Below are 26,181 nucleotides of genomic sequence, written 5' to 3'. Positions count from 1 at the left end.
CATTTGTCTAGTGGGAGTCAGTCCTCCCACCCTGCCATATTATATAAACAGAACCACGGATTCTTTTACACCTGTTTCTTCCTCATTTTCTGATTTTTCTTTTTCTCTCTCGATGCTATTATAATGAGATTTTTTTTTTCTAAGTTACGTTTGTTTGCATGTGCGTGGGCATTTGTGTGGTGTGGCACATGTTTGGGGGTGAAAGGACTGTTTGCAGGGCTGTCTCTCTCCCCACACTGTGTGGGTTCGGGATGCCGAGCTCATGCCATCAGTCTTGGTGACAAGTGCCTTAACCTGCTGAGTCATCTTGTTGGCCATAAGCCAATTATCTGCAAAAGGAAGTTTCTTTCCTACGTTGTCTTTACTTCCTGTGACCTGGCTGAATTTGCCAGTTCGTCTGAGTTGTTATAGAAATCCCCTGGGATTTCGTAAGAGTTACATCATCTGCCGCTGAAGAGACTTTTACTTCTCCCTTTGAGACAGACATGCGCAAACTCAGGCCTGTTGCACAGAAAGTCAATATCCAAGAGACCAGTGTTGAGGAAGAGACAGCAGAGCTCCCTGGGGTTGCTACATCCCTGGACTGACATCTCCAGACTGCCTTTCAGCCTTTGTAAAGGAAGAGATGTTTACAATGAGAACCGAGAACCGGGTTAGGAACTGCCTGCAGAAGCAACCTCCCTAAGAACGTGAGTCGGTAGCCTGGTGTTTTGACACCTACCGGAGGTGAAACTCTCCTGGCAATCACCATAAATACAAGTACATGTGTATGTGCATATTTATATGTGTATACATATTTGCATAGTGAAATGTGATCATATCTACCCCATTTCCCCACTCCTATGTTCCTTCAGCCCCTTTCCAACCCCCTGCCCTCCCCTCTCTCTCATGCAGTCAGTGCTGCTTATGTGTGCGCGGGTGTGAGGTCATGCTCTGGAGCATGGGAAACCTGCCAGTGGCCTCATCCTAAGAAGTGGATGAGTCTTCCTCCCCTGGCGACGACCCCACAGCCAATGGCTCCTCAGGAAAGAAGCGGAGGCTGGACACCCCATCTACGATGTCTGTGCCAGCTTGTTGGCTAGTTTGGTGCTGTGCAGGTGGGTCACCACAGATGCTGTGAGCTGACTGGGACGTCCCTGTCACATCCAGAAAACAACATTCCACGTCTCCCTCTTCCCCAACGCCCCATGGTGGTGGGGCTAATGGAGACGTGCCGTCCCGAGCTCTTCCTCTTTAGAACAAGGGACTCAGACTGCAGAGTGAAGACACACCCCGAGGATGGAAGAGAATGGGAGTAAAGCAAGATGGAGCCACAGCCACAACCTATCCTATAATCTTTGTGCCTTCCATGTGTGTTCTTAACTGACTGTACAGGCTGGGACCCTAACCCAGTGCAGCGATGGAGAAGAGTTCGAGCTCACACCTGTGCTGCTAACCTTGGGGGATGGGCGGCCACTGGCCACCATAAAGTATGACGTCAGCTGTAGGCTTGTTCCAGACAAAGTCTCATGTAGCTCAGGCTGGCTTGGAATTCCTGATCCTGTAGCCTCTACCTCCTGAGTGAAGGACCACGGGTCAGACAGGTAGGCAGGGAGGAAGGGCAGCGACGCTCTAGGTAGATTAATATGCTCTCCACTTAGACAAAAAAAGGTGGTTAGCTTTCTTGAAGACAAGGGTTTGCTGCCTGTTTTCCTGCCAGGGAGAACTTCTCAGTGGCATTTTTGAAGAAGGGTACGCTAGATTGGTTTCCTATGCTGAGGACCAATCAGCTTCTCCTTCTTTGTCTAGATTACTGGCCCTGTGCTAGCCCAAACCAGCCAGTCCTGATGCAAAAAGGGAGCCAGTACCCCCCAAACATAAGAATGTTTGTCTCTGAGATTAAACTCCGACACTACCTTAGGTCTCCTTCCCACCTAAGAAGCTGTCTCTCTATGTGCTTTGTTCTCTCTCTCTCTCTCTCTCTCTGTGTGTGTGTGTGTGTGTGTGTGTGTGTGTCTGTCTGTCTGTCTGTCTGTCTGTCTGCGCACGCACTTCTGCTTTTAATAAAACTTGGCTGGCCGGGCCGGGCAGTGGTGGCCACGCCTTTAATCCCAGCACTTGGGAGGCAGAGGCAGGTGGATTTCTGAGTTCAAGGCCAGCCTGGTCTACAGAGGGAGTTCCAGGACAGCCAAGGCTACACAGAGAAACTCTGTCTCGGGGGGCGGGAGGGAACCACTTTGGCTGAGGGAGCTGGAGAGATGGCTCCCTGGTTAACAGCACTGGCTGCTCTTGCAGAAGACCTGAATTCACTTCCCAGCCCCCACATGGTGTCTCATGACTTTCTGGGATTCCAGTTCCAGGGAGCCTGATGCTCTTTTCTGTCCTCTCAGGGGATCTGGCACACAGGTGGTACACAGATATGCATGCAAGCAGAACACCCAAACACATAAAATAATTATTTTTAATTGGCTGTGGCAAGACTTGGCTTTTCCCACTTTCTTATTTTTTACACAGACAGAGAAAAATAAGAGGTTTCTACAATCCTCGGTGACTCGCCGCGACAGCAAACAAGGGTTAGGATTATAGGTGTGTACTGCCACGCCTGGCTTAGACAGCAGGAAGATTGCTGAGTCCTTTTTATCGAGAATAGTGTGCACTCGTGACAAACACTTTCTGTGTTTATTGACACTCTCCCTTTGTTCTTCTGTTAATCTGCTATGGTATATTATTGATGCTCCCATGTTAAACCAGCTTCATGGTTCGGGATTATAAGCCATTTGCTCATATATTTTCTGTAATTGCTGAATTTAATTGTGTATTTTGTTGTTTTTAGTCTTGTTTTTGAGAAAAAGTTTTATATAGCTCAGGCTGGCATAGAACTCACTGTGTAACCAAGGATGACCGACCTCTTACATTCAGGGATTACAAACATATACCACCATGACCATTTTTATTTATCTATCTATCTACCTATCATCTATTTTTATGCATATGTGTTTTGCCTGCATACATGTCTGTGTACGACTGTGTGCCTGGTGCCTTTGGAGGCCAGAAGAGAGGGCATTGGATCCCATTGGACTGGAGTTACAGGCAGTTGTAAACATAACCTGTACATGTGGATGCTGGCAATCTAACCTGGATCCTCTGGAAGAGCAGCCAGTGCTCTTAACTGCTGAGCCAGCTCTCCAGCCCATGCTCGGGTTTTCATGCCATGCTGGATTCAATACACAATGCTTTGTGCAAGCACACTGCCACTGTCCCAAAGCGAAGGATTTGTGTCCATTTCCATCTCTGCTGTACCCAAGGAGCCTGAAGTACTGATTTAAACAGTAGATGTGTTAAACAACGGAAACCAACAGCTCTTGCCATGTGGCATTGCTGAGCCAAATAACTTATTCACAGATGTCAACAAAAATTCCCAGACTTCCCTCTGAAAATGCTGCCCGAGTTCTTCCTTCCCAGCAAGGGACACACCAGGGAGTAAATTCAAGTGGTTCACAACCTCCTGCTGTAGTTCCGTAGTACAGGTGCTGTAGTCAAATCCTTCCAGGAAACAGGAGCCAAGAGGGACTAGACACGCTTCACGAGGAGGCCAATCTCTGAGCTGGCTTAATACTTAGTCCAGGGAGGAGGAAGGAGAGGTACTGTAGGTCCAGCAGGAACCTGCGCAGTGGAGGAAGGCTGGCATCCCGGAATCAGAAACAGCTCATTCAAAAACTCTGAGGCATGACAGAGCGTTGCATCAGCCACCAATTTAGCTGTTGACCTTGGGTGGATGTGTCCTGCTTGTCTACGAGAGGGAACAAAACAACAGGGCTGCCAACAACATGGGTCTGCAGTGATAGTGGACGTGAAGGACCTTGGAAAAGCTCTCGCAGGCAAGCTGCCTTGCTGACAAGCAGGCTGGAGTCTCAGCTGTGTGTCCAGCTCAGCACTGCACTGGCAGGCCCGAGGAGAAGAAGCCAGGAGACTGGCTCTGCCGAAGGGTTAGAGCCAAGGAAAGGGGTGGGTTCCCAGGGTGGCACCTCCTCTGGTTTAAAGTCCAGTCTAGGATGGGGCATGGCGCGGTGCTTGGGTGGCTGAGGTAGGCAGGCAGAGTTCTGTGAGTTCAAGCTTAGCTTTGCCCATATAGAGAGAGTTGCAGGCTGGCCAGTGCTACATAGTGAGACCTTGTCTCTGAACAGACAGTCAGACAAATAGACAAGCAAACCCCAAAATCCTGCACAGAGAGGGACAACTCCCTTCTAGTTAACAGCCTGGCAGCACCCTGCTTAAGTTCCCCACTACCCTACAAACCTCCTTTTACTGGGGCTGGAGAGGTGGCTCAGCCTACCCTTGGAGAGGACCTGAGTTCTGTCCCCAGCACTGATGTGGTGGTTTGGGACTTTCTGTAACCCCAGATCCAGGGGATCTGACTGCCTCTTCTGGTCTTCTTGGACACTAGGCATACATGTGATATATTTATACACATAATTTTTTTTTTTATTAAAAGACTTAAAAATCAGCCGGGCAGTGGTGGCGCACACCTTTAGTCCCAGTACTTGGGAGGCAGAGACAGGCAGATTTCTGAATTCAAGGCCAGCCTGGTCTACAGAGTGAGTTCCAGGACAGCCAAGGCTACACAGAGAAACCCTGTCTCGAAAAACCAAAAAAAAAAAAAAAAAAAAAAGACTTAAAAATCTATGTCAGCTAAAGTAAGCTCTCATTTCCTAAGCAACGAAAGCGAAGGATTTGGTAGATACAAGAAAGATGAAGAATCTCACCTTTTCCTTTCCTTTGTCCAATATTAGAGTGTAGCTGGTATGGATCCTCCCACATGGAGAGCTCCGCTCTACCACTGAACTCTATGCCCAGATTTGGATCGCTGCTATGCCCAGCTCTGCCTGGCAGCAATGGCTTTACTATAGAGCAATCACTGTGTTTGCAGGTGACTGAGCCTAGCAGTTGTTTCTAAGCAATGCCCACTATCAAATACAGATCTGCCGTGTTTGCTCACAGCTCGCCTCCTACTCCAGTTTCCCTCTGTGTACACACAGGACGTCTGGCAGCTCAGCCGGTTAAAGGCGGTGCTTCTCATCAGATGTGGGAGACGGAAGACAATGGGTTGGTGTGTTCTGCATCCGAATACTCTGGAAGGTAAAGGAGCAAAGGAGTGGCCTGTGGGGACAGCTTCCTCTCAGCTGCAGAGTTGGTGGGACACACACAGACCTGGAGTCCCTAGCAGGGGAGGGGGAAGGAAGGAAGGAAAGGATGAGTTCCAAGACTTGTCAGAGCTAGAAGTGTCAGAAGCAGAAGAAGGGAGAAAGTAAGAAAGAGGGAAGAGAGGGAGGGAGGGAGGGAGGGAGGGGAAGGGAGAGAGTATGAGTCAGTTTAGAAGCTGACATTAATGGCCTTGGTGCCTGTGCAGAATATAGAGTCACTACCAGGGCAGGGAACAGAAGAGACTGAGCAGGCTTGGGGGAGGAGTAGAATGATCAGTTCAATCTAGGACATTTGTTTATTAGTTCCCTGGGCAGTACTAGGTGGCAGGTACCGTGACAGGAACAATCTGTTAAGAACAACCATGAAGTGTAAAAACAAGGCCCCCCACTCCCATGGAGCTTGCATTCCAGAATGGGACAAACAGTTTGAATAAAACAGAGTGAGTACACGAGCCCACATGGAGTCACCGAAGCCATGTGATCAGGGTGCTGCCAGGGCAACCAGGCAAAGCCCAGCCAAGAGCCAGACCTGGAGGTAAGAAGATGCCAGGCTCACTGTGGCAGTGGTCCAGGATATTTAAGGGGAGGAGCGATCTGGGTCGCTCAAGTCCGAGCATCAGCGCACACAGTACAAAATTCACACTGCAAAATACATACCAAATATAATGCTATTTATAGAAAGATCAAGAACACACAAAACACTAAGGGTAGGCTAGAGGAGGGCAGGCTGTTTAGGTGACGTGTTTTTTTTTTTTTTTTCCTATTTAAGCTCAGAGCTGTGAGATGTAATATGTAATCACCATACATGTTTATACATGGAAATATTACAGAATGAAATTCTTAAAAAGATCGGGAGCTCAGGGTAAATGTACTTGCAGCCAAATCCGACAACTTGAGTCCAATTCCTGGGACCCGTGAGGCATGGTGGCTCATGCCTTCAATCACAGCACTCAGGAGGCAGAAGCAGGTAGATCTGTGAGTTTGAGGCCAGTTTGGTCTACACAGTAAGTTCCAGAACACCTAGAACTACACAGAGAAACCCTGTCTCAAAAAACAAGTCAATTCCTGGGACCTGCATGATGAATAGGCAAAACTGACTCCTGCAAGCTGTGCTCTGGTCTTCACCATTAGACAGTGGCATGTGTGAACCCATGACATCCCTTAAAAACACACAATAAAAACCACAAAAAACAGCTGGGTAATCTCAGCACTGGAGAGGCAGAGGCAAAAGGATCAATGTGACTTCGAGGTTATCTTGGTCTACATAGAAAGTTCCAAGGTGCTGGGTAGTGGTGGCGCACGCCTTTAGGCCCAGCACTTGGGAGGCAGAGGCAGGCGGATAAAATGTGAATTTGAGGCCAAGCTTGGTCTACATGGCAAGTTCCAGGCAGTCCAGGACTGCAATGTAAGACTGTCTTAAAAAAAAACAAATCACACACACATAAACATAATTTTAAAAAGAAGAAAAAGAAGAAGAGGTTTGGAGCATAGGGCATGGTTACACACTCAGTTTCCAGCCTCTGAGAAGGACCAAGCAGCTTTGACCAGTTTGCTGGTCATCCTCTTATTATCCTGAGCAGCCCTTCGGGGCCTGATCCCGCCCCGCGTTGCACGACCGCCACGCCCACATCCACCTGCCGTCCAATAGGCGTACGGGATCCGGGCCCACACCTCCGCCGCGCCGCGCCCCGCGACGTCACGGCCCGGCCTCCGCCACGTGACGGCCGCGCGCTAGGCTCTCTGCCTAGCGGCTGGAAAGCGCCGCAGAGGCCGCTGACTGGCCGGGCGCGACGCCGCGGAGGGAGCCGGGCGCCTGGGCCTCCCGCGCGCATGGGCGCGTCGGCGGCTGCCTGAGGAAGGCAGCGAAGCCAGCGGAGCTCAAGACCTCGCGCGTCCCACGAGCGGCTGCGGCGGGCCGCGGAGCCGGCGCGGCCATGGCGACGGGCACTCAGCAGAAAGAGAACACGCTGCTTCATCTCTTCGCCGGCGGGTGAGTCTGGGGCCCGAGCTGCTCTCGCCTCAGCCCCGGCCTTCTCCCCCTGCGTGCCGTGGCCTTGGGAATCCGCGTTTCCCGTCCGTCGCGGACTGGGGTGAAGCCAGGACGGGCAGCCCAGGAGGGTCGTGGCTTCGGCGTCCCCACCGCGGGGTCAGCCGGCACGGCGGCTTTCCACCCGGCGCGTCCGCGGTCCCATCCCCCACCCACCGGCCGCCTCTCGCCGTATTCTCCTTTTGAACAATTCCTGGCTGGTGTGACTGTCACCAGGGGCGATCGCGCCGAGCCCCTGTGGCTCCGGCCTCCTGGCGTTTTCCTGATCACGCTGCGGTCACTCACCGCTGCAGAGGTGCGGATGCTGGAGGTCCCGGGGCAGCTAGCCCAGGAGGTACTGCGCTGGGTCAGAGCTGCGGGCAGGTGTCGCAGGGCAGCCCGTGGCCTGCCCTGCGGAGTATGGGGGGTTGGGGGGGAACGGATGCTGGTCTGCACCACGTGGGACGGTAAATGGGGACCTCGGAAGGTTGGTCAGTGCTAATCGATCCTAAAGCACCTTTCAGTGATTTTCAGTGGAGGAACACATCATGATAGGAGGATACAACTAGGAGCTGAATTAACCCCCTAAAAAAACGAAAGTTTGGGGTTTTCTTTTTTAAATAGTATTTTTCTTTTCCTTTTGTCATAGCTGCTAGTGGCTTGGGACCCTTTTGGTGCTGGTTTTTCAAACTATCTATGGAGCTGTGTCCCCAGCCCTGGGGTCATGAAGAGCTCTTTGAGATTTAGCCCAGCTATTTAAGTTTTACATAACATGCAGCGTTTTTCCTGTGTTATCATCTTCACTTGAGAACTATAACTGGACCTAAACAGTTCCATATACTAGAAAGTAATGGTTAATGAAAGGGTTATCCAGAAAATAACGGTGATGAAAGGGTTTCTGGTGCCTTGGTCCTTTTACCTGGCAGGCTGGCAGTACCTTTCACCCGTCAGATAGCTTTAATGGTTGTGCCTAGGCAGGAGGAATTTCTTGTTCATCCATTTCTGTCAGGCCTTCATTCCTCCTATCCATGTCTTCATTGGTATTAACCTTTGAGAGTAAGCCTTAGAAGGCACCCTCACTTTATATAAATGTGTCATCCCAGGGAACTTAAAGTCTGTTAGGCATATTTTTAAAGCCAAGAGAAATAAGTTTATACTCAATGGGTTGTTTTGTTTGTTTGTTATACTTTTTCTTTTCTTTTCTTTTTTAACTGAGTGGTCTCTTATGTTGTATGTCTGCCTGCTCTTAACTGGGGGAGTTTCAGAGTGGCCTGTGTTGAGGCTCACTACTATAGTTGATGACCCTGTCTGGATGGATTTCCCTGCACACCCTTCACAGTGCCCTCTGGCTGCCAATTCCAGCCTCTTACGTGCTGATAGAGAATACTGCAATGGGCAGTGAGGCTTGCGGGACTCATTAAGAGGCAGGGAGTTTATTAGTGCTGTGCCTGAAGCAGTGGTGTTTAACAAGTTCTGGTTCCTTCATTAGCCATTTAAGATCTCTGTGCTTGCAGATGAGAAAAGAAATGAACCCTCAAAAAGCTGCTTTCAGAGCTCTAATTGGATTTTAGCCTAAAACACCTTTTAAGGTAGAGCATGAAAGGAGTCAGTATAAAGAGGGCACAGACTATAGTTAAAAGTTGTCAGCCCAGGGGTCTGGTAAGCCCTTTCCTCTGTTGTTAGCTGGCATCTCTCCAGAGAGCTAAGTTCAATGCCTTTGAGAAGTCTGAGATCTTGCTTTTAAAATCTGTTGGTTTCCCTTGTTTGTTGAATAATCATTGAAGGCTATGTTCCCAAACAGATTTAACGATATCCCTGATTATAATAATATAAACAAGTTTTGTTTTTTGGAGACAAGGTCTAGAACTCACAGAGATCTTCTGTCTCTGCTTCTACCTCCCAAGTACCACGATTAAAGATATGTGCCACCAGGTCCTGGTAATACACTTCTACTAGCTATCAAAGGCTTATAAATTAATATAACCAGTGAAAATCTATTTTAGATCCTGGAAAAAAAACAGACTGCACCAAAACAATTCATAGTCTTTTTTGTTTGTTTGTTTGTTTATTTTTGGTTTTTGGTTTTTCCAGAGAGGGTTTCTCTGTGTAGCCCTGGCTGTCCTGGAACTCACTCTGTAGACCAGGCTGGCCTTGAACTCAGAAATCCGCCTGTCTCTGCCTCCCAAGTGCTGGGATCAAAGGTGTGTGCCACCACTGTCCGGCCAACTCATAGTCTTTAATTTTTTTTTTCTTAAAGGAACAAGTTTCTGGATTATTTCCCAAGATTATTTCCTATATTAACATATACTAGTCAGATTTTCAGTGTAGCATGTTGCCCTCAGAGAAGAGAACAGAAAGGCCACCACAGACCAAAATCTAGAAATAAGCACTTTGGGAAAGGTTCCGAGTGTATATATGCCCCAACCCAATTTTATACTAACTTTAAATATAAGATTGAGTTGTTTCTGTTTGTTTATTTTGTGTGAGCAGGTCTGGAATTCACCGTATAGCCCAGGCTAGCCTCACACTCCCAGCAATCCTGCCTTAGCCTTCTAAGTACTAGGATTCCAAGGCATGAGCCACGTTGCCTGGCTGGCTAAAGCCCCTGCCTGCTCTTCACTTTGTTTTCTTCATAGTGATGTATTGATTTCCATTGTAGTGTATTTCTGAGTACAGTTTACCTTTAGTACATCTCTGTTTAATATTCAGTCCCAAGTTTATGAAGAGACCGGTGAGGGCAAATCCAATTTTTAAGCCCATATGCGAGTGGGTATCCGTGAATAAATACACCATCACAGAGTGAACGGCATAACTTATAGCAAGCTCCTAAACACACCGATGACATCTTTCTAATCGCCACTTTGTCCCTTCTCGTGCGCTAGAAATCATACCTGTGGAGATACAGCTGCTGAGCCAAAATATCTTTTAGATTTGATTTTATGTGTATGGCTGTTTTGTCTACAGCTATATTTATGTATTACATATAAGCCCTATGCCCATCAGGGGCTAGAAGAGAGTATTGGATCCCCTTGAACTGGGTCACAGATGGTTGTGAGCGGCCATAATCAAGTCTGGTCCTCTGGAAGAGCGGCATGTACTCTTAACCACAGAGCCATCTCTCTAGTCCCAAGCGGTCTCAGCATTTTCGTTTGCCTCCTAGCGTGTGCTGCATCTGTGTGGATGAGGTTCGTTCTGGCATTAACAGTACCTATAAGGTTTGTGCTTTCCTCAGTGTCAGTGTTGTCAAAGCACTCAGACATTGTTACTCTAACAAATAAAGATAGAACTTTAATTTCTTTTGAAATCCCATTTTTTTTAATGATGATTCTTAATGTTTTAACCTTCCTTGTAACCCACCACCCACCAGAGGTAGTGGGAAAAAAAGGATTGGGGATTGGGGGTGGGGGTGGAGGGGATCTTTGGAGCAACTCTGGTCTGTGTTGTCTGGAAATCAGCAATTCATATCACAGGTTAGCAGGCAGCAGCAGCTTGATCAACTCACAAACACCTCATTGGCTACACCAGCAGTCCAGTTAGGTAGAGTCAGGTTAGCAAAGAGCAGTGACTTGACCTAGCAGAGACAGCCAGGCCTCAGCCTTGGCACAAGTCAGCAGGAGAGACCAGCAGGAACACCAGGAGAGGTTCTTGGCTGTGCCTCTCAGGGAAGTGAAGATCAGTGAAGACGTGAGACCCACAAGCATTACACAGCTACCTCTATAAGCAAGCCTAGGTTAGCCTTCACCACTGTCCATCAAGACCTATTTATACCCTTCAGTGTCCGCTCCAGTGAAACATTCCTTCATGAGTCTGCCTTAGCCTTTCACACCTGTGTCCACTTTAACTACATGTTTTTTTGGTTTTGGTTTTGGTTTTAGTTTTTTGAGACAGGGTTTCTCTGTGTAGCCCTGGCTGTCCTGGAACTCACTCTTGTAGACCAGGCTGGCCTGGAACTCAGAAATCCGCCTGTCTCTGCCTCCCAAGTGCTAGGATTAAAGGTGTGCACCACCACTGCCCAGCCTTTTAACTACATGTTTGCTCCAGCAAAACACCATCCAACCAACTTTCCAAAGAACCCTTAAGTTTCCACTTCATAAAGACTACCATTCCTTTCTGTGGTTTAAACCATCCCATTAAGAAAAAAGGACAGGTGTAGTCTACAGAGCAAGTCCAGGACAGCCAGGGCTTCTGTTACACAGAGAAACCTCATCTGGGGGGTGTTAAGGGGGAGATGGAGGGAGAGGAGGAGTCCACTAGATTTCTCCGAAGTGGCCCTTACTTGTGAATTGATTTGCTTTCAAGGGCCTGGGGGACTTGTGTTCTGGTAACAGTGGCACCCTTTGCCTGCAGTGCTACCAAAGAGTGGTGACTAGATCTGCTCTGTGCTGGAGATGACTGGACAGCTGGATTAATCTATGGTAGATTCAGAGATTGACAGTCTGCATTAGATACTTTCAGTCTTACTATTTATGGTGTGGCTTTGTGTAAATGTTATCATACTATACAATTACATGACCTTTAAAATATTTTTTAATAGGGGCCAGGAAATAACTTTATTAGTAGATTGTGTGTTTATTATGACAGTGGCCCTGGGTTCTTGGTTCAATCCCCAGCGTGCTCCAAAAAAAGGCTTTTAATGGGAATATAGTAGATCTTTAAGGTCTGAAAATGTGTAGCCCCTGATATTTTCAGAATATATTGTCTTCCCACAGATCATTGACAGCAGCTGACAGGTGCACTCGGGCACTATGTTGCTACCAGTTTAATCCTGGTTACTTTGCAGCATTACAGAGATGGCTGTTCCCTTGTCTGGGACAGTGTAGAGACCATTCAACCTTACCTGCAGTCTGAGGATAGAGCTCACTGCAAAGCAGTGCTAGCAGACACAGTCCTTGGTTGCATCCACTGTACTACCCAAGACCGACAAACAGTAACACATGCTTACAGGAATTATTAAGCAAAGATAATGAGCAATATTTTGATCAGGCTATGTATATACTATTGTGAATATAATTGATGTCCTCATTTAGTATATTTGTATATATGAAAAGTATTTTTTGTTTTGTTTTGTTTTTTAATTTGGTTGGGAAATGCCCAATAGAATGGAAGTTTCTTCTTCCTCCTCTTCCTTTTCTTCCTTCTCCTCCTCCTCTTCTTCCTCCTCTTCCTCCTCCTCCTCCTTTTTGTACAAGACAGGGTTTCTCTGTGTAGTCCTGGCTATCCTGGAACTTAACTCTGTAGATCATGCTGTCCTTGAATTCAGAGATCTACCTGCTTCTGCCTCCCTAGCATTTGGATTAAAGGCATTCGCCACTACCCCCGACCCTCACTCCTCACTCCCACCCCCAGCTAAGGATGAAAGTTTCTTGGGCCCAGCAGGTTACAACTACCAGTCAGTATTAAACAATTTAATACCGACTTATTAACTTAACTCGGGTATAAATTGTTGTGGTCTAAATAAAGAGAAATTACTTTATTGCTGTGTTACACATTAATATTTGCTGAAACTATATTGGTATAAGGTATGCTAATTTAGATTTCTCTTATTGTGGAAAGATATGATTCTTCTTTATTTGGGATGCTTTTTTTTTTCCTCCTTTTTTGGGGGGCAGGGAGGGGGGTGTTTTGAGACAGGGTTTCTCTGTATAGCCCTGGCTGTCCTGGAACTCACTTTGTAGACCAGGCTGGCCTCAAACTCAGAAATCCTCCTGCATCTGCCTCCCGGGTGCTGGGATCAAAGGCATGCACCACCATTTCCAGCTCTTTTTTTTTCCTCTTAAGATTTATGTATTTAATTCAAATGATATGTTCTCACTGATAAGTGGATATTAGCCCAGAAACTTAGAATACTCAAGATATAAGATACAATTTGCGAAACACATGAAACTCAAGAAGAACGAAGACTAAAGTGTGTAATATATACCACTTTGCCCCTTCTTAGAATTGGGAACAAAACACCCATGGAAGGAGTTACAGAGACAAAATTTGGAGCTGAGACAAAAGGATGGACCATCTAGAGACTGCCATATCCAGGGATCCATCCCATAATCAGCCTCTAAACACTGACACCATTGCATACACTAGCAAGATTTTGCTGAAAGGACCCTGATATAGCTGTCTCTTGTGAGACTATGCCGGGGCCTAGCAAACACAGAAGTGGATGCTCACAGTCAGCTATTGGATGGGTCACAGGGCCCCCAATAGAGGAGCTAGAGAAACTACCCAAGGAGCTAAAGGGAACTGCAACCCTATAGGTGGAACAACGATATGAACTAACCAGTACCCCGGAGCTCTTGTCTCTAGCTGCATATGTATCAAAAGATGGCCTAGTCGGCCATCACTGGAAAGAGAGGCCCATTGGACTTGCAAACTTTATATGCCCCAGTACAGAGGAACGCCAGGGCCAAAAAGTGGGAGTGGGGGGGTAGGGGAGTGGGGGGGAGGGTATGGGGAACTTTCGGGATAGCATTGGAAATGTAAATGAGGAAAATACCTAATAAAAAACATTAAAAAAGAAAAAAAAGATTTATGTATTTTCATTTTATGCGTATGAGTGTTTTGCTTGCCTATATGTATGTGCCCCGTGTGCATGCCTGGTGCCCACTGAGGCCAGAATGGAACAGGAGTTACAGAAACAGTTATGAGCCACCATGTGGGGGCTGGGAACTGACCCTGGGTCCTCTGCAAGAGCAAGCAAGTACTCTTTCACCACTGAGCCATCTTTCTAACCTTAAGAGAAAGTTTTCTTTCCAAATGAAATGGAATAGAGGACATATCATATAAAGGAAAACCATCTACTTCCAATTGTTTTTGCCTTCGTAAAATGAATATGCAGTTTGCTATTGGCAACTCATAAGCCTGATGTCAGATATTAAGTAAACTTACCAGAATATTGTATTGTATGCCAAAAGTAACTAATATTCTTCAAGTAATGATTATTGAAGTATCAGAGAAGAGAGAAATTCCCACAGAGTAGAGGGTTGCAGAGCACCTACTGGGATTGTTTGTTGGTAGAGTCCATTTTGTACCTACGCGTAGCACATGAGCATGGAAATCAGTTACCACGAGTTGGGTAGTGGTTTATTGTACATAGCACATTGGGGCCTAAGAGGTAGCTCAGTGGGCTTCCTGCTGAGCCCAACAACTTGAGTTCAAACCTGGAGACCCACATGGCAGGAGAGAACTGTGAGTTGTCCCTCTGACATCCATACATGCACAGCAACATGGCCACCCACCCCCACATTAAATAAGTAAGTGTGATACAAGTTTGTGGGGCAGCACAATGGTTCAGGTGACAAAGGCACTAGACCTGACAATCTGTTTAGTATCTGGGACCAACGTGGTGGAAGGAGAAAACTGACCGATTGCCACATAAGCACCACACACACACACACACACACACACACACACACACACACAGTGGAAGGAGAAAACTGACCAATTGCCACATAAGCACTACATACACACACACACACACACACACACACACACACACACGCACGCACACGGTGGAAGGAGAAAATTGACTGATTGCCACATAAGCCGTACATATACACACGCACACACCCGCACGCACACACACATACGCACGCACACGGTGGAAGGAGAAAACTGACCAATTGCCACATAAGCACTACACACACACACACACACACACACGCACACACACACACACAGGGTGGAAGGAGAAAACTGACCGATTGCCACATAAGCACTACATATACACAGGCGCGTACACACACACACATGCACACGGTGGAAGGAGAAAACTGACCGATTGCCACATAAGCACTACACACACACACAGTATTTTAAAAATAATAAACTTTTTTTAAAATAAAAAGCACTTTGGCTTTGATTTTAGTGCCAAAGTGAGTGGGTATATGCTCAGGAAGCAGCATATTTTTACTGAAAATATATATGTAAAATTTCCTGATTATTGAAATTCTGAGGTGAAAGGTAATTTATGTACATAATTTAAATTTTTTTTGCCCTCTTCGCCTGCTTTCCTTGTGGGACTGAGCAACTGCTAGATCCTTGGACTTCCATTCACCGCTGCTGCTGACCATTGTTAGGGAGTTGGACAACAGACTAAGAAAGGAATTCTAACTTCAGGAGGAGACAAGAGGAAACAGACATAGGAGAAAAGGCCTGTGAAAAACTTACCCTGTGAAAGAAATTAAATTAACATCCAGGAGGTCTCCACATAGTTATTGGAAATGTAACCTCCTCCACGGGACTGCTGACTGCCCATTGAACGTTGTCTGCAATAGTAAACTTCCTGTGAGCTTTCTTGCAAAGTTTAGGTGTAGATTTAGGACTTGTAGCTGTAAGCAAGAGGAAATCTACTCTTGGAGCAAGCTCTCCACCGTTACTATGGAGCCCTGACTGCTCTCCTCCCAGTGATAACCATGTGGTCCTCTCACCTGCATGCAGTTCCTCTGTCTCCACCACTGAGTGGGTCTTGAGTTTCAGTTATGGGACCAGCTTGAAGACACACCCATCGCTAAACCAGTCATTGCTCTAAGGGAATTTATGATGAGTATCCTGGGCCAAATCACATGCTCTTCTCTGGACGACAGTGAGGTGGCGTACATAGTATCATGTTAATGGGTTTAAGTGAGTCAGAGTTAAAAGTAGAAGTGGCCTTGGTCCCATTCCTAGTGTATGGCTTAAGAGACAGACCTGGTTAGGACCGAAGGGCCATATGCTAGGAGGCTGCCAGCAATGCCACCACCCTGTTTACACTGTCTCCAAGATGAGCTTTTTGTCTTGTTGTTTCGAATGGAGCTTTCCAGCTTTGACAGGGTGATTGCTCTCCCCTGTGCGTTTTAGGATGTTTAGCAGCCTACCAGTTTGCTAATGACATTACTTCAACAACCAAAAGTGTCTTGAGATGTGGTCAGCTGTCACTGGAGGTGGTAGCAGAATTGCCTAGGCTAGGAACCAAGTCTAAAATACTGGTCTCAGATTTTGATCACATGGCCCTAAGATTGCAATGTTCTTGCATTCCTCCATATGTTGGTATATATGTATATAAAGGTCAACTTTTTTGTTTAAAGACAATTCTGTCTTAGTTTGGGTTTTACTGCTGTGAAGAGACACCATGACCAAGGCAAGTCTTATAAAGGACAACATTTAATTGGGGCTGACTTACAGGTTCAGGGGTTTGGTCCATTACCATCAAGGTGGGAACATGGCAGCATCCAGGCAGGTATGGTGCAGGAGCTGAGAGTTCTACAGCTTTTTTTTTTTTTTTTTTTTTTGGAAACAGGCTTTCTTTGTGTAGCCCTGGCTATCTTTAAACTCACTCTGTAGACCAGGCAGTTCTCAAACTCAGAAATCTGCCTGCCTCTGCCTCCCAAGTGCTGAGATTAAAGGCATGCACCACCACTGCCCAGCCTAGAGTTCTACAGCTTTATCTGAAAGCTGCTAGCAGAATACTGGCCTCCAAGCATCTAGGATGAGGGTCTTAAAGCCACACCCACAGTGACACACCTACTCCAGCAGGACCTTCTAATAGTGCCACTCCCTGGGCTGAGCATATACGAGCCATAACACTCTCGTAGAACCTGGAACTCAACAATTTGGCTATCTTAGCTGGCCAGTGGGCTTTTTTGTAGTTCCACCTGTCTCTGCTTCTTCATTACCGTGGTTACTTGTGAGGCAAGCATTTTACACGTGGGGCCATCTTCCCGACTCTTGCCCTGTATAGTTTTAGTACCCGACTCTTGCCCTGTATAGTTTTAGTACCCTCTTTATTTTACACATATAAGATTAAGTTGTAAAAATTTAAGTAAATTTTCTCTCCATATTTTCTTTTAAGATTTATTTATTTTATGTATATGAGTACACTGTAGCTGTCTTCAGATAAACCAGAAGAGGGCATCAGATCCCATTACAGATGGTTGTGAGCCACCATGTGGTTACTGGGAATTGAACTCAGGACCTCTGGAAGAGCAGTCAGTGCTCTTAACCACTGAGCCATCTCTCCAGCCCTCTCTCCATATTTTCCTTTTAAAATTTCTATTTGTCAGTTAGGTGGTGGTAGCAAACACGTTTCTTTAATCCCACTTGAGATGCAGAGGCAGGTAGATCTCTAAATTTGAGGCAGGCCTGGTATATAGTGAGTTCTAGGACAGCCAGAACTACACTCAAAACAAAAAACAAAAACAAAACAATCTTTAAATTTTGGGAGTGTGTGTGTGTGTTAGTTACAAGTGTATGACAAATGTGTGAGTACCTGTGGAGACCTGAAAAGGGTATCAGATCCTCTGGAGCTGTTACAAGCTGCTGCATAGTGGATGCTGGGAAACTAAGTTTGGTTTTTACAGTAAAAAAAGTTACAGTTATGAAGTCATATCAACAAAGTAATTTTATGGTTAGGAGTGACACAATATGAGGAACTGGATTAAAGAGTTGTAGCATCAGGAAGGTTAAGAATCACTGACTTGGGCCGGAGAGATGGCTCAACTGGCTGCTTCCTCTTCCAGAGGTCCTGAGTTCAATTTCCAGCAACCACATGGTGGCTCACAACCATCGGTAATGAGAGCTGATGCCCTTTTCTGGTTTATCTGAAGACAGCTACAGTGTACTCTTATAATGAAATAAATAAATCTTTAAAAACAAAACAAAACAAAAACAAACAAAAAAACCCCACTGACTTAGGAGATCAGTGGTTTAAATATTCCTATCCAGCCGGATGGTTCATGTTGGATATGACTTCCTGATGTCTGAACAATGCCTGAACATGCTCTGCTGAAGGGCCGTGTGTTCCAGGGAGGAAAGTCCCTATTGTGTGGATGCTGACTTTAGATGTCTCTGTAGCCCATCCAGCATGGTTTGTAGATAGTGTCGTGGAAGAGAAGGTGGAGAGAGGAAGTTTAGGATAAACAAGTGTACTGTCTTGAAGGAAAGTGTTTAAGGTCGGTGTAGTGGCGCACACCTGTGACTCACTGCTCAGGATGCTGAGGCAGGAGAAGGTCTGTGAGTATAGCCCAGAGCATCTGCCTAGTTGAGCCTGAGATCATTCTTGTACCAAGAAGAAATGTGTTTAAAAGGAGTTCAATTTGTTGTGAAGGGCAGAAGTGAAGCTTTCATGTGTTTTCTAGACGATTCATGGCGAGTCTCATGGTGAGAGTGGATGAATATCCAACAGTGGAAATTGATTGCAATACTGTGTGGAGTTACAGAAGGATGGCACCAAACTGTTGACAAGTGGCCATGTGGCATCTGAGCTGACAGGCCATTGTGAAGTGGTTCTCTTTAGTTCTGGAGCCTCACCTAATATTTTTCAGTCCTTGAAGTTATATGAAATGCACACAGGCACTCTGTTTTAAAGAGGAAAAGACGAGATGTCAATCACATTTGCTGACAGATGTGTGCTGCCTTCTGATCCTGCTGTGGCCTCTCTCCTGCAGGTGCGGGGGCACAGTTGGTGCTATTTTCACATGTCCACTAGAAGTCATTAAGACGCGACTGCAGTCTTCGAGACTAGCTCTTCGGACGGTGTATTACCCTCAGGTTCATCTGGGGACCATTAGTGGAGCTGGAATGGTGAGACCAACGTCTGTGACGCCTGGACTCCTACAGGTTCTGAAGTAAGTGCAGCCCAGTCATGCAGGCCTTCCCTGGCGCCCGCCTGTCCACCTTATACAGCCATAGCACATGGGTGGAGGGAGGACTCTGGGGATCAGGCTCAGGTTGTCAGGCTTGGTGGCAGTTGTCCTTACTCACTGTGCCACTGTGCTGGTCAGATGGGTGTTTTGCTTGTTTGTTTTTGTTTTTAATTAATTAAGTCATTTTTAAGTGTACACTGGTGTTTCGCCTGCACTGTGGAAGGTGTTGAGTCCCCTGGAGCAGGAGTTACAAGCGGTTGTTAGCCACCGTGTGGAAGCTGCTGGGAATAGAGCCGCGGTCCTGTGGAAGAACTGCCAGTGTTCGTAACCACTGAGCCATCTCTGCAGCCCTGGTCAGATTTTTTAAAAGTTGCTGCTGAGGAGGATCAAGGTTTCAACACTGAGCGAGTGGATTCCCAAAAACAGGTGGTTAGTGACAGGCACAGGAAGGACCCAGCTGGGGTGTGTGAGGCAGCTCGGAGCTCAGTGAGGACAAACAAACAGTATCTGTGGTCCTCAGTGACTGAGAGAAAGCTTCCTGTTTGTCCACCGTGAGATGGAAGTGGGTAAGTGTTCAGAAGAACCGCTTCATATGCGGAGTTAACATTTACTCTACGTGAGAACCCGTTACCCAAATGCCCGAGCTACCCGCTGGACTAGGCCTGTAAGGTAAATGTGAATGCTTCTCTTCTGCAAGTTTTATGGGATGTGTATTCTCCGCCTCTAGATTCTCCTAGCTCCAGTAGCCCCACCTACATGAGTTTCACAGTGGAAACCAAAGGAAAAGGGCACTTTGTCATTGAAAACTCAGGAACCACTTCCACACCACACAAAAGCCAATACTTCACCACAGACCCACAGCAGTGGTTGGTTGATACAGTCAGGGGCTGTGACATCACACACTGCCACTTCCACATGAATATCCGTTTCTACTATGGTCAGGTCAAAATGTTAACCATGGAGTTAGGTCAGGTTCTTAGGACAGTGATGCTGCCCAATTAAAAAGGTTGTGCGTGCACAGTTGTCTCGCTCACTCAAGCTCTATTTCTTTAGCCTGTTGTGTATGTTTTTAGGATGCTCCTGCAGCGTGGGCTTGCTGTCAGTGCCTTTCAGGTTTTAAAAGGATTCTATTGATTTTTCACCTCAGCCTTAAAGATTAGTGTCTGGACCTCAATTACTCCCATTTTCGAGAGGAAGACGTGCAAGTTAACGATTGCAGATGCCAGAACTGTGTTTATTGCACGTCCCATTTCTAGGACAGTTTGGTGTAGCTACGAGCAAAGTAAACCAAAACCACAACAGCTCAGCTCACAGCTGGGCTATGGCCTCCTTCAGGTCCTGTGGAGATGTAGCTGGTGCTAGCCCAGAGATTCTTTTTATTATTATACATACACTGTAGCTGTCAGATGTGCCAGAAGAGGGCGTCAGATCTCATTATGGGTGGTTGTGAGCCACCATGTGGTTGCTGGGATTTGAACTCAGGACCTTTGGAAGAGCAGTCAGTGCTCTTACCCGATGAGCCATCTCACCAGCCCCTAATCCAGAGATTCTAAGAGCAGGGCCTCAGCCCTTTCGTTAGCTGCTGCTTCGGCTTTCTTAGCTGTGGCTGCTGTCATACCACCTCACCTCCTGCTGTAGCAGAGTCCCAGGGCTCCCTCAGTGACAGCTGTCCCCCAGCAGTCTCATTAGTCACCTGTGAGGAATGGGGTTTCTCACACCTACCCCCTGCTGCCTATATAGACAGCATGAATGTCTTCAACTCATACCCAACAAAAGTGCGCAGACCAGAGCTCTTGCCCTGCTGAGCCCTGGGCCTATTTGGTTAAAAGAAGCCGTATTCTTGTAGCTATAGTTCTGGGACCTTGGAGCCACTCTGGAGACTTCTCTCCACCCACAGTAAATCCTGTTAGCTCTGCTTTCAAAGTGTAGAACAGGCTAGCGCTGTCCTGATGAAGGCTACATTGCCATGGCTGTGCGGCAGTGCTAGCGCCCTAGCTGCCCTGGCCTGAGATGTAGCCATCCATACTCCTCACTCTGCTCAGCAGAGCAGCCAGAGGCCTCTGCTCACTTCCCTCCTCCAAGCAGCCCCTGGGCCTGCCGGCTCTTCACTCAGCAGTCCTGTGGCTCTACTGTTCCCCTCCAGCCTCCTTGTTACTTTAAAGGCACAGGAATGGCCATGGTGGCATACGCCTTTAATCTCGACACTCAGGAGGTAGAGGCAGGTGGCGCTGTGAGTTTGAGGCCAGCCTGGTCTATACAGAGAGTTCCAGGACAGCCAGGGCTACACGGTGGGACCCTGTCTCAAGAATAAATTATAAAAGCACAGGAACATAGCTAGCACAAGTTCCGTGTGCCAGACATTCTCTCTGGCTTTGACACCTTTGCAGGTGTATCCTGCAGTGATCTGGTTATTTAACCTGAGCTCCTCCACCCATCACCCACCCACCCACCCACCCACCACCCACTCATCACCCACTCATCCACCCACCCATTCACTCACCCACCACCCACCCACTCACCCAACCACCCACTCACCACCCACCCTGCCTTCCTCCTTCACCACAGCTCCATCCTCCACAGCACAGGTCACTTATTTCCTGTTGTTTGTCTCCTCACTCTCACCCCACCCTGGAAGGTGGGCGGTGTTTTGTTTTGAATAATAAAGTGTCCTCAGGCTCCTTAGAACGTTGTGTGTGACTGGAGGAGCACTCGGTACCAACCAAATGATTTTTAGAAGTTGGGCAGGTCAGTAAAGGTCATGGGGATGGCTTGCTGGCCTCCCTCCCTCAATGTAGACTCGTTTGTGTTGCTGTCGTTAGTGGGTGCTTTCCTATGCTCTTTAAGGTAAGGTTTGCAGCAGGGTTTCTTTGTATGGTGAGTCCTAATTCCCATCTGAAGAAAGCCTGTCCTTAGGCTGTGTGGATGTTCTTGTGGACAAGATCCCAAAGTAGTGAACAGTGTCCTGCCGTGGCAGTGAGGACAGCGAAGGTAGCTGCTTTGTAGTCAGCCATCTAAGCCAAGCCCAGGGGTGACACACTACCAGGACAAGCCCCAGACCTTTCCTGTATACCTGGGTTTAGTTCTGTTTTGTCAGGTATCTCTTTTTTTGAAAAAAATATTTTTAAGTGAGGATTTTAATTACTGAGGTACCTTATTATTTTATATTTTAAGGTCTTTTTAAAAGTTTTAATAATTTTCAAAAACTTAAATGCATGCCTGCATGTGTGTGCATACTACACATTCTTGTAGGTGGCCAGAAAAAGGTGTGGAAACTCCTGCAGCTGGAGATTTACAGGCTGTTGTAAAGTGAGCTACCTGACAGAGCTGCTGGGGACCAGCAAGAGCAGCGTGACTAACCCCTGAGCCTTCTCCAGCATCCTTTTTCAGTCTGAAAATTAATGTCCGTGTCTTTCAGAAACTGCCTCGCTCAGGTAGACACTGAGATGAGGTGCTTGTCTCTCCTGTGCAGCCGGGTCTAACCTGGGGACAGAGTGACAGACTCCATCAAGTCTCTGACCTCTTTTGACATGCTTTTCCAACATGAAAGGGCAGATGCCTGTGGGAAAGTGAGCCTGGCTCCTACATTGGTCTCTCAAAACTGTATGCTCTGTATAGTGGGAACTTGATTGTTCCAGAAGAGTTTATAAACACCCAGATAGGGCAGAAGTTCAGCTTATATAACAGGCCTGACTTGTTGCCACTGTTAAACGTGTAACTATGGAGACTGTCTTTCTTCAGCTCTTACAAGGCACAAGTCACTTGAGGACACATGCTCCGCGATGCATTATGGATGAGGGCTCCTGGCTTCCTAGAGCCAGGGGTTCCCTTAACTTTCTGAGATAGCTTCTCGGTGGCACAGGGCTCATTGCTGGAGATCAGTGAAGCCTGCACGCTGTCAGGTGGAGCAGCATTGGGATCGCTACCACTCGCTTTGTCACTGGGTGTGCTCACCCCAAGGTGCTACCAGAGACTTGTTTTGTTCAAGGAGCTTGGCCTGTAAGAAACAGTCCTCTCTTTGAGGAAGATAATAAAAATAAAGTGTTTTAATTGAAAGCATTAAGTTGTGCCTGATAGAAGCCAGAAGGCTTATTTTTGGCCTGTGACTCCAGTGAAACTCCCACGAATTTCATTTTGAAGCACTGTGTTCATGAAGGCCTAAGAACTGTTGGCTCTAGTCCTTGATTTTTATAACTTTACATGCTATCACTTCAGCCTCAGCTGTTATGGCCTGTAGAAAGAGCTGTTGGTGCTGTTGGTTTCATTTTATTTGGTTGGTTGGTTGGTTGGTTGGTTGGTTGGTTGGTTGGTTGGTTGGTTTTGGTTTCTCAAGACAGGGTTTCTCTATGTAGCACTGGCTGTCCTAGCACTCAGAGACCCACCTGCCTCTCCTCCCAAGAGCTGGGATTAAAGGTGTGTACTACTGCCCGACTGCTGCTGCTGTTGCTGCTGCTGCTGTTAAAGAACCCCTTTTGTTTTCAAATAATTTCAAATAGTAGAAGTTATAAGAGCAACACAGATGACTTGCTTGTGGCATTTTTTGGACACACCAGTTTTTAACGTGTTACTGTCTTGCTTTGTCATTTTGACCCTGTGTTCATTCATAAACTCCTCTGAACCATTTGAAAATGAGATTCAACACTCTTTTTGAATGTGCACATACATACACACTTAAAAGTAAGTTTTTTAAAAAGCAGGTTTTGGTAGACAGTGGTGGCACACGCCTTTAATCCCAGCCAGCACTCAGGAGGCAGAGACATGCAGGTCTCTGTGAGTTTGAGGCCAATCTGGTCTACAGAATGAGTTCCAGGACCACACAGCAAAACCCTTTCTCAAAAGAAAAAAAAAGGAAAGAAAGAAATGTCATCTGTTCAGTCTGAAGTATTGCACACATGTAACCCAGTACCTAGAAGCTTTACACACATGTAACCCAGTACCTAGAAGTCTTACACACATGTAACCAGTACCTAGAAGTCTTACACACATGTAGCCCAGTACCTAGAAGTCTTACACACATGTAACCCAGTACCTAGAAGCTTTACACACATGTAACCCAGTACCTAGAAGTCTTACACACATGTAACCAGTACCTAGAAGTCTTACACACATGTAACCCAGTACCTAGAAGCTTTACACACATGTAACCCAGTACCTAGAAGTCTTACACACATGTAACCCAGTACCTAGAAGTCTTACACACATGTAACCCAGTACCTAGAAGTCTTACACACATGTAACCCAGTACCTAGAAGTCTTACACACATGTAACCCAGTACCTAGAAGTCTTACACACATGTAACCCAGTACTTAGAAGGCTGAAGCAGGAGCATAGCAAGTTAGAAGCCAGCCTGGACTACGTAGTGAGACTGTTTGCAGAAATAATAAAATCATAATAATATAGTGGGGCCCAGGTTATAGAAACCTGAACCTGGAGTCTCCTGCATGCAAGGTAAGTGTGAGTGTATATCTTAAGCCAGGGGTTTGCTGCCCTGAACTCACTGTGTAGTGTGTGCAGACCTTGAACATGTGATCTTTCTGTCTCAGCCTCCTGAGAAGGCGAGATTTCAGACTGAAGTAAGAGGAACTGAGAATTCACCGGGAGTGGTGGTGCACGCCTTTAATCCCAGCACGTGGGAGGCAGAGGCAGGCGGATTTCTGAGTTCGAGGCCAGCCTGGTCCACAAAGTGAGTTCCAGGACAGCCAGGGCTATACAGAGAAACCCTGTCTCGAAAAAACAAAAACAAAAACAAAAAAGAGGAACTGAGAAACAGGATCAGAGCTTTCCTAGACAGTCTTTGTAGCATTCCTGTCTGACTCTACAACCTTCTGATGTTATATTCTACAGAGGGAAGTAAGAGTCAGGGGCCTTCTAAACAAACACTTTATTCCTTCAGGGCGACACTGTGATGCTTGGCTTCTTATTGCCCAGATAAGCCTTCCTCAGAGGTCTTGGCTTGTTTTTGAGACAGCCTCGTGTAGCCCAGCTAGCCTCAGACTCTATATAGCCAAAGATGACTCTGAACTTGTCATCTTCCCGCTCCTGCCTCCCCAGGGCTGTAATTACAGGTCTATGCCACTGCACCCTGTTTGTTCTGACGATACACTAGGGCTTCACGTTCTCCAAACACTCACCTAAGCAGCCACATCTGCAGCTATTGAAGTCAAAAAGATTCTAAAGCGATGTCTCTTTCTTACTCAGATCAATCCTGGAAAAGGAGGGACCAAAGTCACTCTTTAGAGGCCTGGGTCCAAATTTGGTTGGAGTTGCACCATCAAGGTAAGCATGTAACTGCCGAGCGAGCGAGCCCCAGTGCAGTAGAGTGACACTGCTGAATGGCTGTTTGTGTTGCCTAACCAAGTCTGACGTGAAGAAGCAGTGGCAACCGTGGGTTCCAGTCTCTGTAAGGGAGAGTTTCTTACCTTGAGTGTGCGGAGGACCAGTCCCTGGGTGTGGAAATGCCCAGGGTTAGAGTGCACACAGATCCCTGTCTTCGGCTTTCTTAGCAAGATGACTTCCTGGTGACTCATAGGAACATCAGTCTGAAGGAATTCCAAAGGCGCCTAGGGTTTACTTTCTATAACATTACATCCTTGGATTTATTTTATTTATTTATTTATTTTTGGTTTTTCGAGACAGGGTTTCTCTGTATAGCCCTGGCTATCCTGGAACTCACTTTGTAGACCAGGCTGGCCACGAACTCAGAAATCTGCCTGTCTCTGCCTCCCAAGTGCTGGGATTAAAGGCATGCACCACCACGCCCAGCTATTTTATTTTATTTTTTAAGATGTATTTATTTATTTAATATATGTACGTACCCTGTAGCTGTCTTCAGATACACCAGAAGAGGGCATCTGATCCCATTACAGATGATTGTGAGCCACCATGTGGGTGCTGGGATTTGAACTTAGGTTCTCTGGGAGAGCAGTCAGTGCTCTCAACCACTGGGCCATCTCTCCAGCTCATTGTCCTTGGTTTTTTAATTCTTTTTAAAGGCTTCATAGAATCGCGCTATCCCTGCACGGTAAGCTGTTGTCTCCATTCACCTTTTTTTTTTTTAATATTTATTTATTTATTATATGTAAGTACACTACTGTAGCTGTCTTCAGACACTCCAGAAGAGGGCATCAGATTTCGTTATGGATGGTTGTGAGCCACCATGTGGTTGCTGGGATTTGAACTCAGGGCCTTTGGAAGAGCAGTCAGCACTCTTAACCGCTGAGCCATCCATTTACCTTTTTGATGAGAATACTGGTCACTTTCCAAATGTTTATTATCCATGCATAGATAGTGTCTCTGGATGAAGTTATGGGCAGTGCTAATAGACAGGAACTGTGTGTATAAAAGGGACGAGTGGCAGTGTTG

At 46.6% G+C, this 26,181-nt stretch overlaps 1 protein-coding gene and 1 long non-coding RNA gene across 2 annotated transcripts in view; both read left to right on the top strand.

Annotated features, from left to right (window-relative positions):
• The first annotated feature begins 232 nt into the window (after window positions 1-232).
• Window positions 233-2,790, top strand: Gm13073. Its single transcript, XR_881587.3, has 2 exons — window positions 233-689; window positions 895-2,790. It is a non-coding gene; the product is annotated as a predicted gene 13073 (long non-coding RNA).
• A 4,112-nt stretch (window positions 2,791-6,902) lies between these two features.
• Slc25a33 (solute carrier family 25, member 33) overlaps window positions 6,903-26,181 on the top strand; it is a 30,232-nt gene continuing 10,953 nt past the window's right edge. The window contains exons 1-3 of the mRNA NM_027460.2: window positions 6,903-7,170; window positions 18,624-18,803; window positions 25,018-25,095. Of these exons, the coding sequence (NP_081736.2) occupies window positions 7,115-7,170; window positions 18,624-18,803; window positions 25,018-25,095 (314 nt within the window). The 5' untranslated portion in view covers window positions 6,903-7,114. The remainder of the gene's footprint in view (window positions 7,171-18,623; window positions 18,804-25,017; window positions 25,096-26,181) is intronic.

This window comes from Mus musculus, chromosome 4 (assembly GCF_000001635.26).
Source record: "Mus musculus strain C57BL/6J chromosome 4, GRCm38.p6 C57BL/6J".
Lineage (NCBI taxonomy): Eukaryota > Metazoa > Chordata > Mammalia > Rodentia > Muridae > Mus > Mus musculus.
The sequence above is the reverse complement of the archived record's forward strand: the minus strand, read 5'-3'. Positions and strand labels throughout refer to the sequence as shown.